The 17951-nt window shown below is 38.8% G+C and overlaps 2 protein-coding genes across 2 annotated transcripts in view; both read left to right on the top strand.

Moving 5' to 3' along the window:
- LOC139729563 (uncharacterized) lies at positions 1-7952 on the top strand. Its single transcript, XM_071640488.1, has 4 exons — positions 1-1080; positions 5287-5471; positions 6188-6269; positions 7720-7952. Exons 1-4 carry the CDS (start codon positions 114-116, stop codon positions 7950-7952), a joined length of 1467 nt encoding a protein of 488 aa, XP_071496589.1. The 5' UTR covers positions 1-113.
- A 9306-nt stretch (positions 7953-17258) lies between these two features.
- The window catches only part of LOC139729562 (puromycin-sensitive aminopeptidase-like), a 38091-nt gene continuing 37398 nt past the window's right edge, over positions 17259-17951 (top strand). Inside the window, exon 1 of the mRNA XM_071640487.1 lies at positions 17259-17381. Coding sequence (XP_071496588.1) covers positions 17259-17381 — 123 coding nt within the window. The remainder of the gene's footprint in view (positions 17382-17951) is intronic.

Raw genomic sequence — 17951 nt, 5'->3', positions numbered from 1 at the left:
GATATTGCCCTCAAGGCTCAATCCATGAGAACGTTGATAAGTTTGGATAAGTGAGGCGTAGTTGGGCTTTCGTTCTCCTTTATTCCAGGTCCAGGAACTTGATTGACGTCGTTATGAATTTGTTTGTATCGAACTACACGAGAAACTGCTTGTATTTGCGGAGATTACGGGCACATGTCCGATGTTTCCACGATGCTGGGAAAGGTCTGTGTACGGGAGGAGCAGCTATCTACCCCAGACTTTCGGCTGCCTGTGCTGGTGACAGCAGGAGTAAATTGCCAGCGGCGTTTTCACGAGACAGTCCTTCCTACGTGGTAAAAACTCCTTCTTGCAAACGTGAACGAAGTACCGAGTGTAATTCTACTGTAATTTGTAGAACAATAAGTCTGTCAGGATGTAGCATGAACCCAAATGTGAAATACTTTGAACTGTATTCAATTCGAATGGACAGAAATCGTGCTTACCATGATACTGCTACCACGCTAGCAAATGACGTCACACCAAAGTTTGCCGATTCCCACCTTGCCACTTTTTCCAGTCAGACATCATTGACCACAATATGTCGAAATCCCAATCTCTGTAGGATGAGTGTAGATTGCAGAAGAGTATTACCAGTATCATCATGCACTTCATCTAACCTGCTGTCATCATGTGCAAGCACAGCAGCGTTAAATGTGAGAAGCATCAGAACCATTGCGTACACCTGCCAAGAAGACAAGCAAGACTCAGTTTGCAATCAGAATCAAAATGATGATGGCAGCAGCAATCCAGAGGTTGTTGAGTGGGTTCATCCAGACCAGAGAACGGACTCCATATTGGGGAAAGATCCTGAGCTGAAATCGCTTCTCCGAGAGCTGGCATCTGACTTTGGGCGAGATGAAAAGACACCGGTAGAAACGGACAATGAGCATGTCAAGGCTGTGCCACCTCAAAACTCAACCCAAATTGACAAATGTGAGGCAAAAGAGGAGGGGAATGATGAGTCATCACCAACAGAAGGAAGGATGGAAGATCTAGAGTTTAAAATTGCTGCTGGTGATGTTGACTGTGACACAACATTGCAGGCAATCAGCAAAGGTGGTGAGAATGACACTGCTAAAGGGATGGTTTAGTATTGGTGGAGCTGAGGATTTGGCTTTTAACTTTTTACGAGATACCAAGAAACCACTTATGAAATGGTACAGAGCATGCCATTCTATTAAAGAGGAATTCAATGTTTATTTGATGAAAATCGGTTTTGGAATGGCTGAGACTTCCAAAAACAAAGTAAAACAAAGGGATCGTAATAAAATGTGGGTCCCACATTTTATTAGTATTCTTCTGTTTTGGGTATCTCAGCCGTTTCATAACAAATTTTCATCAAATAAACGTTGAATTCCTCTTGGAATTACATGCTCTTTCATATTTCATAAGAAGTTTCTCATTATCTCACCCAAAAATGTTAAAGATAATAAAAAGTTTTGGTACCTCAAAAGTGTCCTTGAATTTCCTTGTCTTAGTTTGTGTTTCAGGTTAAAGTACCTTTCATATTACTAACACTGTGAGACTTACTCGCCCCAAAGTGCTCTCATGTCTTAGTAATCATGCAATTAACTGCGATCAGCAGCCCCATACGCATAGCGACCAGCAGTCCCATACGCATAGCGTAATCGAGCTTCGCATTGTAGCATTCAGGATCATGACAGATTTAGTATCGCAGGGTAAATTTCAACTTAAAATCCCATAAATTCTTCAATTTGACGACTTACCAATTAACTTGAAGTATTGAAAACAGGCTTCGGGCAACGTTTGGTTCTGCCTATAGTCCCTTTCTGTTCGAATTGATGACTGAATGTGACTCGGTCGACAGGACCTTAGGAGAGCTACATACAGTACACTGAATACTACAGCCAGTGCATGCGAGCACATCTGTGCACACAAATTTCAAATCCATGAACGGATAAGATGTTTGTGTGCGCATGCGCTGGCCATGGTATCCAGTGTATGTAGCTCTCCCAAGGTCCTCTCGACCGAGTCACATTCAGTCATCAATTCGAACAGAAAGGGACTATTGGCAGAAACAAACGTTGTTCGAAGCCTGTTTTCAATACTTCAACTTAATTGGTAAGTCTTCAAATCGAAGAAATTTTTGGATTTTAAGTTGACATTTACCCGCGATACTAATTCTGTCATGATCCTGAATGCTACAATGCGAAGCCCCATTACGCTATGCGTATGGGGCTGCTGGTCGCAGTTAGCTATGCGTACAATGGGCTGCACGCTGCTGGTCGCAGTCAGTGGTTTCGTACAATATTTATCGACGCTGGTCAGCGTCGGCTCTGGTACGAAACCATTATTGCATAATTACTAAGACATGAGAGCACTTTGGGGCGAGTAATTCTCACAGACAACGTACTTTAACCTGAAACACAAACCAAGACAAGGAAATTCCGGGAAGCTTTTGAGGTACCAAAACTTTTTATTATCTTTAAAAACCTGAAGTTAGGTCTCAGCCAAAACTATAAGAGCCCTTTAAATTTGTAAAGTATGACCTTATAAATTACTAAATACGGTACTAGAACAGAAATCACAAGAATTTGAATTCTAATGTAGACACGGCGTAGACCTGATCAAATATTCTTTTTTCCCTCATTTGATTGAAGACAAGTAAATACAGTGTTCCTTCTGCTTTTAATTTTTGACAGTACTTTATACAAGGTATGTTCAATTATGGTGTAGGCCTCCATATAATTAGGTGATACGCTATCAGCGTATCACCTATTGTGATTGTCAAAATTTCTCTTTTTTTTTATTCTTCTTTCTTTCTGCCACATTTTGTGTCGTCAATATCTCAACAATGACATTACGGAATAACATGACATTTTCAGTCAACATGTCTCATAACAATATCTAGCCACAATAAGGTTTTCATGACAGTAACATATCTATGATGTCATCTAGGCGCCATTTTGTGATTTTCGGACCTTGTCACATGATCGATCATTACTTCATAACTAGATATCATTTCTGTATCATTTTCGGTGGACATAAAGTTCAGGTCACGCTCTATCTTACATTTTAACGCTAGTTACACAGGTCATCATTACGCGCGCGTTTGCGCGCGTCAAAATTTTAAAAGGCTCAAAACGACTTCCCAATGGGAAATCTCGAAGTTTCAGACAATTTTAAGCATTTCAAACATTTTTTCGCGTGCGCGTCCGTCCGCGCAATTTCGCGCGCAGAGGGCGTAACTAACATGAAAATGCAATTTTTTTGACTGATTTGGATTTCTGATACTTTGAGTAACAATATTCATTGATTTCCGATCGATTTTGACCTATAACAAAGGAATGGCACTGGCGTCAAAGTTGAAATTCCGCGCGCGCGTCTTTCTGCAAATATAGTGAAAAAACATGTCTTTGTTTATTTCGCCATAGCTCTTTAAATCGTCTGGTGACCTTATATTTCTATTGCATATTACAAAAGCATATGAATTGGAAATAACGTTTCAAGTACCAATATTGCCAGGAAAACTCATGACGTCATCATATCATCATCTGAAATCAAAAAAGTGGAATCAATTTTTTTGAGGTACTGTTTCTGACATTCATTTACTCGTATCTCTGTTGTTTAAGCTCAATATTATCCCAAATTCAGATATGTTGTACTTTGAACATTTGCCTTTTAAGTCCATGTCATGCTTTTGATATTTGATGAGGTCATCATACCTTAAATTGTGATTAAAGGTAAAGACACAAAATTGGACAAGTTTACGTGTATTGTCTATGGGAGGTGATTTTTTTTTAAACCATGCATTGACTTAACAACGTTTAAGCACCTTTATCTCAGCTGATTTTGCTTCATTTCCTCTCAAACTTTAGTATGTTGTAGCTGAGACAATAAGCTGCAGTAATCATGCATTTTATTCTTTGAAATCTTCTTATCAGATTGACAAGTTTGCAGTTTAAAACTGAAAATGAAAATGGAATGTGGACAAAACGATTCCTCATGTACATCTTTCACATACATGAGTTTACGTTCCCCATATTTTCTCGTCGAGACGTACGGCCGAGTGGATAAAGGCGACATCTCAGAGACTTGAGGTTGCGGGTTCGAACCCCACAAGATCACGAAACAAAATACTTAGCTATTTTACTTTTTTTTTCTTCAATTTTGTATTACATATTCGTCCATGTAGAAATCACGTTCGTATATAAACGCACCTATACACACACACAGACACACACACACGCCATATCCCTCTTTTTTGTGTGTTGGAGACCACATTGCTTCGACTGCAGCAAAATTTTGCAGGTTGACTTTGTCAAACCGATCATAGTATGTAATGACGACGACTGAGGTGTTGTACTTTGAACAATTGTCTTTCAAGACGATGTCATTGTTTTGTAATTTGATGACGTCATTACACTGAAAATTGTGATTAAAGGCACGGTATCAAAACCAGCCGATTATAGGTTTTATGTCTGTTGGACGTATTTTTCCCAAGTTGCCAGAAATGGCATAGCGACCTCAGTCGTTACAAGGCCGCTTTTCCGTCTAGCAATGCAATAGATGTTCACACGGCCACGTTAGTTGAGTGGGCATTGACTTTCCCCCTGTTATATCTATACATTGTTGGTTTTTTTTTGTCTTACCATTTCCGTGGATGACCCGTGGCCGAGTGGTTACAGAAACGGTTTCGCATGCACGCTCAATATAACTTCAAGGTGCCTATATCACATTCTTTTCTTGTCGATCACAGATGACCGTCATCTGATGACCACAAGCGTATCACCTAACTCGTCCTCAATGTGACGAGTTTTCATGTCTTGTCTTTATTGTAATTTGCTTGTATAAGTACAAAAAATCATGCCTAGTATGCCATGCATTAGGAGCTGCAGAGCACTCCTTAAGAAAAGATTTAAAGGCACTGCATGTTTTTCTGCATTTTCTGCACTCGCCATGAGCAATGAATATAAGGAGATATGACAACATGGATCAAAATCTACTGAGGCTAAGAAGAAACTGCACTCTCTATGTGGGAACAAGGAGTTTTTGAATTGTGACCCTTCTCTGCTTTGATTTTATAGTCCTCTTAACTTTGTTCATGAAGTTAAGAAAACCAATGCAATTTGAAGGTCTTCTAAAAAAAAAGAAAAGATATGATCTCTTTGTTTCTCTCTTTCTGTGAACTTCTATGAGTTTTGTATGTGTGCCACCAATCCAAGGCATTGCACTTCAGGTTGATTGATGAGGTGTGATTTATTATCATTTTTATTATTATTATTAATTTCATTTTACTGGCAGAAACCCCTGAAAAGAAGTATGTGTTCAGTATTGACGACATGGTTGCCTTGCTGCGGGCGGAAAATGCCCAGGACATTTGTGTCATCAAGATCCCCAAAGAGAAGCAATATGTTGACTTCTTCATTGTCGCCACAGGGAGATCACCCCGGCACTTGAAGGCTATGTCTCTCTACATCAACCAGCAGGTTGGTCCTTGTATACAATACACTACGAAATGTTTTTAGAGAAGCTTTTTGGCTTGGTTTTCTTAGCAAGTACAATCAAAATACTTTCATGAAGAGCAAGACAATGATTGCTCCTGTGTATGTACTGTATATGCTGAATATTTCGCGAGGTTTTTATTTTCGCGAATTTCGCGAGTCAGGTGCTATTCACGAAATTAAAGACACGCAAAAATATTGACTCTGATCCCCGATGTGAATGTGACGTACACGTGTACTCTTCTCCGTTCAGTACAGGATTCCATAATCGCGAATTTAACCACTCACGAAATTCTCAGGATTTCCTGATTCGCGAAAATTTAGACTCGCGAAATATATGGAGTATACAGTATTATGGCCTGAGGGTTACTTAGCATTTGTACAAATATGCAAATCAGTTAGTGTAAATCTTAGTGTAAAGATATGGATCTCGAAATTCTTGATATTTGTTGCTTACATGTGTTGGTAAATGTGTTCTATTTGATTGTTGTCAACCTGTTATACTCGCATGGGCACCTGTATAACCTTTATTGCAGGTATATCAGCTATTCTTGTTTTGTACCTCCACCCTATTAGCATTTGAACAGATTTCTTCCTATAAAAAGAAGAAAAAGAAAGATAATGTCACTGCATGGCAAAATGACTTTCCAAGAATTCACTCTCTCTTTTATGTCTTTTATGATCATTTTTCCCATGTGCAGTACAAGGCCAGAAAGACCAAACGTGATGCATTTATTCTGGTAGAGGGAGAAAACACAGATGACTGGATATGTATGGACTTTGGTAAGTTTAGAAAAACAACAACAACAACAAAAACATACAAACAAACAAACAAACAAGAGATAACACCAATGGCATACAGGTTTTTAACCCATTGTGGACAAGCTGATTTTGCCATAGCAAGTTTTCTGTGGAAACCTGCCTGGATATACTCGGTATATACTAGCCATCAATGAGTAGATAAAATTTTAGTTCTATACTTTACTCCTTATTGTTGTTTTTCAAACGTATTTGGGCAATTCCGCAGTTAGGTGGACATGACATGGATAAAAGAAATGTGCCTCTTTATCTTACTCTTTAATCTAGGTATCAACTAATGCCATGGATGTTCACCAATCATTAAGGTCTTTCAAATTCAGTAGATTTTATCTTTCGTATTGATTGATTTCGCGAGATCTGAAACCATCATTTAAAATGTACATGTGGGACTGGGGATGCTGAAATTCACTTAAATGCAAATTACAGTGGGTTCCTTTGAAATTTTTTCCTCAAAGTTTTGCTAAAGGGTAAAAGATAAATACATTTAAATACTCCAGAAGTCATGTGACATTTTGTCAATTACAAAAGGGTGAAATGACCTGCGGAATTACTCCGGACAAATGTAACGTTACTAACCGTAACGTTACTAACCATGCTTTTGGGGGTCTAGCTAAGAAATTATTGGTCGAACTGCTAAAAAACATTGTGTGAACATTTGTCATGATGCAATAATTGAAATTAATGCAACACTCTGTTTGAAGTAACTTGAATTTTTGCACACTTTTTGTTACAAGACATTGATTTTTTTGTCATGTCCTTTTTTCGTAACGTTACTAACCAGCCCTTTAAGTTGCCATAGCAATGCTATCATTTCTTGGATTGTATTAATTCTTTTCTGTATCATAAACCTGGGAATGATGAACATGTTTTTGACATAATTTTGGCTTGAAATGAATAAATGGTAATTTAGTAGTAAAAACAAATATCTAAATTTGTTCAAATGTAACGTTACTAACCGCGGAATTGCCCATTTGCAAAAGGATTAATACTCATCAGACAGGACTTTGTGCGGTGGAGTGAACTGTCACATGATACAGGAAATGTTTGTGAAATTGTTGCCTTGAAGAATATGGTATTAACCTTGACTGTAATCAACATTGTGTCATCTTGAAATATCGGCATTGGGAGGAGATCAGATGAACTTTGTGTACAAAATAAATATGAGACTAGCCTAAGTACATTATTAACCTTGTACCTGACAAAACTTCTATCATGGTCAGTAATAGGAAGCAGTGCATTGAAATGATGGTGGTGATTGTTCTCGTAAGAAAGATTTTATAGTACACTGTATTAATGTCATGTACATCCCAAAAGCTGCTCTTTCCGATCTATATTTCTAAGGATTAGTGTGTGACCATTCAAACTTGATGAGCAAGAGTTTGTCAGCATGTGCCTTCCATTATCCGACCTGCAGGTAACATCGTGGTTCATCTCATGTCAGAGGAGATGAGGGAATTCTACGAGTTGGAGAAATTGTGGACGCTGGGACCAGGGTACGATGACCAGCTCCAGAGGCTCAGGGAGTATGAGGCGAAGTTAAAGGAGACACTGAGCTTGAACGAGGTGAAGGCTACTCCAGACAACTCGTCTCCTCAGTCGAATTCAACCAAGGGTGATGATGTACCAGAGGTCTCATTTGTGAAATGAAACCGTGACAGGTTTATGACAGCTGGAATACGTGGAAACTGCTGTTTGCACCATATGATTCACGTGTGTGATATTGTGGAATGTAAGGTTTGGAGAATAATGTGACGAATGGCTAAATTGATCAAGAATGATGGATGGAGAAGCAAAGCACTATGCCTCTTCAGGAGCAATGTTAGTAATTCTACTCCCTGGAGCTGATATAAAATGAATGTGTCTTTGAGGAGGTGAGAGTTTGGCAGGTTGTTAAATTTGCAATGAAAACAAAGAAAACACAAACAGAAAGTTACACCAAAACAGCATATTAAAGCAATGTATGTGGCAGGACTGCACATCTTTCTACTGGCCATTTTTTCTACTGGTCCAGCCTGTCTGTCGGACCAGTAGGTACCCAGTATTTAGATTTTTTTTACTGGTCCATTACTGAAAAAGTTACTGGTCCAGCAGTGACTTTTACTGGTCCTGGACCATCAGACCACTGCCAGTGTGCAGTGCTGTGTATGGTGTGTAGGGAGGCGTTTAGTATGTCACCATTTTTACAGAACTTCTGTGACTCTGTCAAAATGGCACCATAAGCTCAACAAACTGACAAGCTCTCGATGAAGTTCTTTATGTAGTCCATCTGGCTTTGCCTGTATCACATTTAACAGCATGGGATGTATGCAACACTTGATCCTTTGTAGCAAGAGTAAGGGTATTTCGGTTATGGGCATTGTAAGAATTATACAAGTGACGGACTGAACCAGGAGCGGAGGTTGTTTTGCGATTAACCATATTTTGAGGTTATATTTCCCATGACCAAATCTTGCCCTTAGTGGCTCTTTGTGTTATCTTCCCTTTTCAGCTACACAGTGCACTCCCTTTATAACAAACATGGCTGAAACGAAATTCTCATTACAGCGAAATAAAAATTCAGGGCCCAACTTTATCATCTATATAATTATTATGCTTATACACTGTGCTGTTCAATTATAACAAAATTTACAATTTGTAGATACTGTACATGTATAACAAAAGAAAACTACTGGTCCCAAGGACTTCTATATTATTAGAGTACACTGGTTAGTTGTTTTTTTTTTTCTCTCTTAAAGAACAAAAAGATGTGCAAATATTTGAGACAAGGAGGAAAACTAATTGCTTAATTCATGTGACCTATGAACACTACACTATGTGTAGATGTCTGTTTGTAAAAGGGTACAGATTACAACCTAAAACAACTTTTAGTTTTGACAACATACATGTACGTTTGTGCAATCTGTTATGATAACAACTTTCGTTCTAGTTGTGCCAATTCTGCATACTCTTTTCTGGATTCACATGAACAAAACTCGAAAAATACACCTCAATAGCTTAAGATATTGCACTAAAGCAAAAGATGTGTTATGAATTTTAATGTTGTCCCACAGATGCATATTCTTGTTATACTTTGAAGTTAAGGGTGTATTCGGTCATGTAAAATTCTCACTGATGAAATCTTTATGATAATTATTACTGTTTGCCATTCTCAGTATGAGATAGCATTTGAATCCTGTATATAATTGGTCATGCACCTGCCATTGATCAGAGAAAAATGCCTTTGTAGATACACATGAAGCACAACAGACACAGCCTTTATTAGTTCCACGGCAAGTTGTGTAAGTACTAAAAGTTCTTTTTGACAGCAGAAATGTACAGTTTAGCCAGGAGAATTCTGTCTTTCTTCCCGGTGGTGCTCTTGCTATAAAAGCATTGTTACATTTGGCAAGAAAAGCTGTAGCAACCACTATAATCAAAGAATGCTTATTGAATAAAGTGAAAGGACCTATTCTGCAGTCCAGATGAGCTCTCTTACAGTAGTCCCATAATTGAACTATGATGCCTATTCTATATTGATGTAAAGACGGGGGGAAAATGTGCCTGCAGTGCTCATTAGCTTGTGCAATGTCTATGCCATGCTGATCAGATATTTTCACACACTGAGCAGTGTAAGTACATTCTATCGCCCTAAACCCAACCTGAATGCAAAGCAGACCTGAAATTATAAGTAAAGGTATTTTTATGAGTACTAAGTAGATTGGTGATTGTACACTGTAGTTTCAAGTTTGTTCCATGCAGATCAGAGGATGGACCCTGAGGTAAATGGTCTGCAAGATTACATGGACGGTGAAATTGTGATACTCTGGTGAGAGCTAGACTCGTTGAGTGTCTTGTTTCATAGTGTTGACTTATGTGATTTCGCAACTTATGCGATGTTGACTTCCATGAAGTCTGCTGCATTTCTTTATTAAACATGTGGCTCAAGATTAAATTGTGCTTCCTTGGAGTACATGTCAAAACTGAAAAAGAGAGCAATAAAAACATCTTTTACTGAGTCACTGTCCCTTTTGCAAAAGTCTTCTCTTGTAGATAAGAAGTGATAGATAACAAGAACCATGTAATGAATGAAAAGCAGCAACAGCAATTTGATTGTAAACAGTAGCACACGTGGCCACAGAGCATTGTGTGTGTGTGGGGGGGGGGGAGGTCATGGGTCAATGGTCTCCCCTCAACCCTCTTATGGGAAGAGTCTCTGGGCAGAACCCTCAGGAAGTCATATGGTTTGTTGTAATTTTTTCCCTGATTTCTTTTTTTATATTCCTTTTGAAGAGCTTAGTGTGTGTATGTGTGTGTGTGAACGTGTCTGTGTGTTTTGCATCCCCTGGCCAAGGTTATTATTAAACTCGTCAGTAAGTGTTCCGCAGCCCATGTCCATACTGCGTACAAGTCATCAGATATGCAAAATAGAAACCAGCTACACATAAGCTGTACTATTTCTAGTATTGGAAGAAGTAGGAGGTTCATGTGTTGTGTGTGAGGTTTTTGTCATATATGTATGTAAAGAGACCTCATAATGTCCACTGGAATAACAGTGGACACATCTGTTGTGTGGCACTGTTGCGATCAGACTGCTGGCAGTTATTGTGTATATAAAGACCTATGAGAAAAACAAAAACAAAATAAGTTATCTGTAAAAACAGGTGATAAGTAAAAACTTGTCCGAGTCTTTGTGAAGGTGCATATACTTTGTATCATGAAGATTTATTCCTGCAAATTACATGATGTCATTATTCAAGAGCTGATCACTTCTGTCATAGGCAGTGGGAAACTGAACTCTAACATTATTTTATTCAATTAACATGCAATCTAGATAGCGTAAAAGAAGGGGGGACGCACCAGGCATGCGGCCCCTCTTTTTTTTTTTGTCTTTGTTTTTTTTTTTTTGTTAAAACAAAAGAAATAGGGAGTGTGTCCCCCCCCCCCCCTTTAATTTTGTAAAGGTGCCTCCCCTGTACGGAATTCCTGGATCCGCCTATGAATACCTGCATAAACCTGTGTGGACTTGTGAACAAACTCACTGTCTTGATATGCAGTGGAAGTAGTGGGACCGGAAGAATGTAGACTGAGTTGTAATAGTTATATATATGTTAATTGCCAGTTTAGGTAATAATTGTTTTTTTGAAGGGCCGCAAGCATCAGTTCACAAGTGTTTATGAATATTTATGAAACAACACTTTTGCTCTAGGTAGAAATGAATATACATTGTACATGTATATCTATAGCACCAGTATCAAGTTGTAATTCTATTGAAGAAAATGCCATTTGCTCCTTTCCACAGTTTATCTGGGATTAGATTGGTAGAAACGTGAAAACTACTAAGTAGTTTAAACATAAGTCCAGGTATCGGCGTTCCGGCGACAACCCTCCATTTTCTGATGACTCAATTGATAAGCTTGGAACTGAATGAATATTAAATGGAATATTTCAATTTTTGGTCATGAATGGCTCACTTCATCATACTGATTAAAAAATAGGTAAACTGAGAGGTGTGAATAGTAGTTTAATGGCTTGCTATGGCTGGCTATGGCGGACAGACAGACAGTGGCAGACGCACACACACACACACACACACACGTACACACACACACACACACACACACACACACACACACACACAAATAACAAAGAACCTTTCAATCAAGGCCAAATATACATGAAACATTTTGGTTTGTGCTGACAAAATGCACTTTGATGAGCAGCTGTTCCCATTAAAGAAAGAAAACAAACACATTGAAAGAGCCAGAAATTATGATAATGTGAGGATGGTGATGGTTGATGGTAGTAATATATTGTAGTTGTAGTAGTAGTAGTAGTAGAAGTAGTAGCAGCAGTAGTAGCAGTAGTAGTAGAATAGTAGTAGTAGTTGAAATAGTAGTAGTAGTAATGACTTTGATAACGATCTTTATCATTACAATGATTACACATTGAAATGTGAAAAGGAAGCTTCAATTTTTTATTGTTTTTTGTTTTCTTTCTTTTTTCAAGAGAGATCGGAAATAGGAGGGCATTTCTCATATTATACGGTGATAAGCCTGCAAAGAAACAACAAGAAGTGTTTCCCTACCTTCAGATGGAACTTTGATTTGTTTGTTTTTAAGTCAACAAGTTGAGCTCGTATGCGAACTGGGAGAAGAGGGATAATTCAAAGTGAAACGCGGAAAAACAGGTTGCTGATTGGTCAGGTTTGCAGCCAATGGAGTCTCGGCATCCACAAAATAATCCTCGTCATTGATTGGCCAAAGATGGCACAAGCGAAACACAAACAGGCAGACGCATAAACAGTGACACATAATTATAGTTAACTAGAGGGGACATGCGTGAGGTAGTTCTCCGGCGTATGTATGTAGTATAGTTTTTCTCGTAATATTAATTTCCTTCAAAAGGGTTGAAAACCAGCCGCTGGTTCCACTTGCGATTGTATGTGCGTATGTGCGTCTTTATATGCGTTATTTGATGTTTTAATGATGATGTTTGATGCTTGAGCAATTTTAGCAAGATGAAAAGGAATCGCAAAGACACAGTTAGATGTGCATACATCACTGAAGTACCATAAACTTGTTGAAGCATTGGTTTGTATCCAATTGTAATTTTCATTCGGAGGTTTGGATTTTGATATTTCCGTTTTTTAGCCCATTAACACTATATTACTCTGAAGTTGACGAAAACAACAAGGACATTGCGTTGATTACTTATTTTTCAACTTCTTTCGAGCGATACAAAATATTATTTTGCTCCGGATATGCAATCGAACAATTAAAGAACAAATTTACTGACAGGGTTGGGCGACATTCTGGATTGTCTTTGGAAAGCGTACAATTGTGATACTATTTAGTTCTGAAAAAAAAAAGTTCTGGTATATAGGCCTACTGGGGCCCGTTGCATAAAAGTTACTATTATGGTAACTTTGCCATCCAATGGTAACTTTCATAGAATTCTTGATTTTGATTGGCTGTTGACTATTGTTGCCATGGTAGTTACCATTGGATGGCAAAGTTACCATAATAGTAACTTTTATGCAACGGGTATGTCAGTAACCGCACATTATGTTTAATTTACGAGAATGCACATTTAATAGGTCTATCTTATATACCTCATAAGTTATTGCATATACTGCAGATGTCAATATTTCAAGAGTAGTACCGTTCTTTTTATGTGCCAGTTCAGCTTAGCGTGAATTTTGCGTAAATTTCAATACATGTATCATGGGACAAAAAAAAAAAAAACCTCCTAATGTTCACTGTACCTTCGGTGAAACGCTAATTTGTTAACGGAGAGATTATGACATATGATCATATTCAGTATTCGAATTCAAAAAAATAAAAAAAAAACCCTCCTAATGTTCGCTGTACCTTCGGAGAAACGCTAATTTGTTAACGGAGAGATTATTACATATGATCATATTCAGTATTCGAATTAATTATGCAGTAAATTAGAAGTAGTAATTGATGCCATTGACCTCCGACCATCGGAGCTCACTTGCTGCCATTTCGGCGGAGTGGGCACTTTTTTTTTTGGTAATTATATACTTTATTTCCATTTTGGCCATTTCAGTTCGACATCCGAAATTTCGAGTGTTGAAAAACAGTGAGATCTTGTCAAATGATTCAAGGGAGAGAGTGAGGAGGTTGAGCTGCTGCAAAGAGTAATCTTTTAACCCTAACTAGGCCGGGTTATTTAGGTAGTTGATAGAGCCGGGGGGGGGGGGAGGCTCCCAGGCCCCCCCCCCCCTTCCCCCTCCAGATCTCGGCCGTCGACCGCGCGATCGCGACGAAAATTGGCACACACATATCCTATGATGAAATCTAAAATACCTTGAAGTTAATTTTTCAAAAAGTTATCATTTATGCTAAATTATGCTAATTTATGCATAATGGTGCATGAAATCAGACTATTTGGTATAAATCACAAAATAAAGCTCAAAACAGGCACATTTTTTGTGTAAATATTCTTTTTAGTGTCCTTAACAAATGTAATTAAAAAAATTGTGATATCAGAGAAAATTCGTAAGTATTTTATTGTTTTTGGAATTTCTTATGTATTTCTGTGTTTTTTCGACTTCATGTTTTTCATTGTTTTTTCGATGAAATTTGTCCGCGACATCGCTCCGAACAAGAAAATATGTTATTCATTGATTATGATTAATAAAACACCAAAATAATCATGCTTTTATGAAATTTGCCTGTAAGCACAGTTTGCATTGAAATTGTACACGAATTCACGTTTTTGAGCAATTATTGGTCTGTCATGCATGAACATATTTATGCGTAACTTCGGAATCGCGCGCCCGGGAGTCGCAAATTTGGTGTCAAAAGATGCGCGAGACTCGAAAGAAAAAAAGTCATGAAACGTCGCGGCGAAAGCTTTTTGAGATTGCGATACATCGCGCGGAACGTCGAGGGGGGCTCGGAGCTCCCCCCCCCCCCCCCCCCCCCGCCTAGTTAGGGTTAAGTGAATGGTTTCCCAAATCTCTATAAATCATCTATGTAGCCTTCAAAATGTAAATTTGTTGAAGATATAAGGCTGATTGTGTTCTTATTGTGAATGTGGGGTGGGGGAGGCGAGGAAGGGAGCACGCCTAGACTTACAAAAACAACGCGGCCACATTTACAAACCATCACGAAATCTAGCTTCGAGAAATTTAGTTGCTCGTCCGTCCACACTGGCGGTCAAAGTTTCGGAACTTTTTCGCCTCGAAATTTGGGTCACTGATGCGCATGCGCCACAAACTTAAACGATCAAACGCGTGCCGTCTGACAGCTTTCACTGTGACGTAACAATGCACACACGTACATCCTAATGACCGCGCACCGACCCCAAACAGGTGGTTGATTGGTCACGTGACAAACTTTTCAAAGTTTCAGTTGCGGCGTTCCAACTGCACAAACTTCGAGAAAATTTGCGGATGGGGGGGGGGGGGGGGCGGGAAATTTCTCTATAGTTCGCGTGATAAGCTTCGCGAGAAACTTTCGTGGAGTGTGCGGTCAAAATTTCGAGAACAGTAAAATCTGCAATTCATTTAAACTTCGTGATGTTTTGTCAGTATGACCGTGGCTTCATTAGGCAATGTTGTGGTCAATGTAATATAGGTATGGGTTTGTAGGGTTTCTGTAACTGTAAGTCATAAGATTTCCAGTGCAATTTCATACTTTTTTTTTAAAATAAAAAACTTGGAGCGTCATAGTCTGTGCTAAAATTGAAGCAGAATAAAATTCGTTTTTTGGCCTCTCGAAAACAAAACAAAACGATAAGAATGGCCATCAAGCTGGAGTTACTATGCAAATCAGTAATTTATGACAAGATGATTCGTCCTCACTTCGGTTATTGCAGCACGCGGTGTTAAACCTATACGCCGCTCCTAAACCACGTAAACCCCTTCAAATTTTCCAAAATAGAGCCCTTTATAGTTAGTTCTTATAGTAGATTATCAACACAGTAGATATGCAGGTTTCCATTAAAGACCACGAATTGACTGCCTGATGAATGCTAAGATTAAAAAAAAAGCTTTAAAAAAGGCTTTTTATTAACCCTGCTCCCTAGCTATCTCAGCTGTCAATTACAATGTAAAATAATAAAAAAACTTTTTCATTCAACAGTCAAATTATCAAAACCCATGCAATGCAAACTTTTTTGTTGTGAAATCAACACATGGTTTTCGTATCAATTATAGTGGCTAAATTGTTCAACAGTTTACCACAGAAAAGCAGTAAACAGACAAAATACTCGATCTTTCAAGAACTAATCAGTTCTGATTGATTTTTCTATTTTTTTTTAGATTCGACTGATATCGCTTGTTCCTTTTTGTTATTCAAGTTGTTTTTGTTTATGATTTTGCTGTTCTAATTGTTTTATCCTAATATAGCTTTCTCCATGTTGCTAGATTTCTAATTTGTATTTTTATCATAATTTTTTGGCAATAAATATTTCTTAGTTCAGTATACATTCATTTGGATTGTTCCATTAAATTTTATGTTTGCTTTATTTTTGCTAATTTGAGTACACTATACGTGATGCATGTATAACCATTATACGGACTTACTGAAAACAGTCTTACGACTGAGCGTGAGTTTTTATCAGTGTTCACATAAATGAAACAAATCAAAAGATGCATATGCTTTCTTCACAATCGTTAGGAAAGGGACTTTCTGAAAATGTTCGAAAAACGTTCAGTTAGCCAAAACTTCTGAACTTGATTCTCGGGTGAAATTTATTGTAGCCGTTTGAGTGGCCGAAACAAAAGATACGCAATGTTTCATCTAAACTGAAATACTATTTTGAAGGTATGATAATAATAACCAAAAAATCCGAATTGACTAATTTTTTCCCTTCATCAAGGTAGTATGAAATGAGATACGATTCTTGCCAAGTGTAGTCAAAATCCAGAGGGGGAGGTTGAGAGATCCCTGACGTCAGCCCGTCGCTGATGGCGCCCTCACTCCTATCGCTGTCACGTGTGACAGAGTAGAGGTTGTATCCTACACAATTTCACACATGGCAATGATGCTGTGTCACTGTGGGACGCGAAGAACACAACACAGGAGCGTAACTACCGTACCGCTACAACCACAGCAGCGGGGCCACAGCCAGGCTTGCTAGCTGCTGCATTCATTCACCCGCAGCCGCACTAGTATAGTTCGCAATCACACCAGCCTGTACGACCTCCGCTCCGCTCCCTAGTTACTCCGCTGCCAAATACCTATCACACCGTTACTTTCCGGAGTCGTATTCTTGAAACTTTGAAGTGTAAATCTAACGTTAGTCAGCTTTACAAGTAGAGAAGGCTAACTGGCTGCTCTTTATTAAATTAATAATTTATTCCCCCGACGTTTTTCATTATAACTGTTCAGAAGCTAGTATAAACGTCACACTAGTACAGTCTACAGACACGCACAGTGGCAGTGCAAGTACACAGCTGGAGCTCCATACTGCAAGTGAGTGCAACGTTACTCTTTCAAAATGCCGGAGAAGAAACCATTCGAGCGTCTCCCTTCCACGGTTGTCCCCGTGAATTACAAAATCAGTCTGAAACCGGACCTAGAGAAATTCACCTTCTCTGGCAAGGAAACCGTCACCGTCCAGGTAAATACTGACCTAACGTTACACTTTGTTACATTTTCCTCATCCCTCACCCTGTAATTAGTCGTTTAGATATCTACCAGCTGTTACCTTGTTAGTGTTAAGTTAAGAGTTGGCCTACTAGTAAGTGTACTAGTTTAATGCTAACACTAACAGTTAGTTAGCAGCAGCACGTACAGCAGAATAAATGACCTGTGAGAGACAAAGTTTCAGAGCATGGAAAGTATTGAGTTGTGAAAGCAGGAAGTGGGACTGGGAGAGCTATAACTGCGACCAGCCCCAACACGCAGTATAACTGTGTACACGGAGCGTCCCGGGGTTAGGAGAGCTAGAGTCCCATTTTCGTGGCCATACAACAAACAGTAAAGAAGTGAACTGGCCTGGTGTACGGGACGGTATCTCACTCATGCACTAGAGTAACCCCGGGGCGCTCATTGTACACAGTCTAGTTGTCAAGCACTGGAGCCGCAGTGGAGGAAACATCGATGCGACAGTCACAATGACTATGTTATATATTGGTCACTATGACTTGTGTATCTAACGTTAGACTAAACTACTGTAAAAGTGGAAATT

Source organism: Diadema antillarum, unplaced genomic scaffold (genome assembly GCF_040938485.1).
Source record: "Diadema antillarum isolate AM-2024a unplaced genomic scaffold, OU_Dant_1.0 seq00000246_RagTag, whole genome shotgun sequence".
Lineage (NCBI taxonomy): Eukaryota > Metazoa > Echinodermata > Echinoidea > Diadematoida > Diadematidae > Diadema > Diadema antillarum.
Note: the sequence above shows the minus strand (reverse complement) of the source record. Positions and strands in the feature narration are given on the sequence as shown.

Bases quoted from the DNA above. Each gene is read 5' to 3' on its own strand.
- LOC139729563 (XM_071640488.1), top strand. From the start codon at position 114: ATGAATTTGTTTGTATCGAACTACACGAGAAACTGCTTGTATTTGCGG. The intron at 1,081-5,286 runs GTGAGAATGACA...TTTTACTGGCAG, and splicing joins GCAGGCAATCAGCAAAGGTG to AAACCCCTGAAAAGAAGTAT. The intron at 6,270-7,719 runs GTAAGTTTAGAA...TCCGACCTGCAG, and splicing joins CTGGATATGTATGGACTTTG to GTAACATCGTGGTTCATCTC.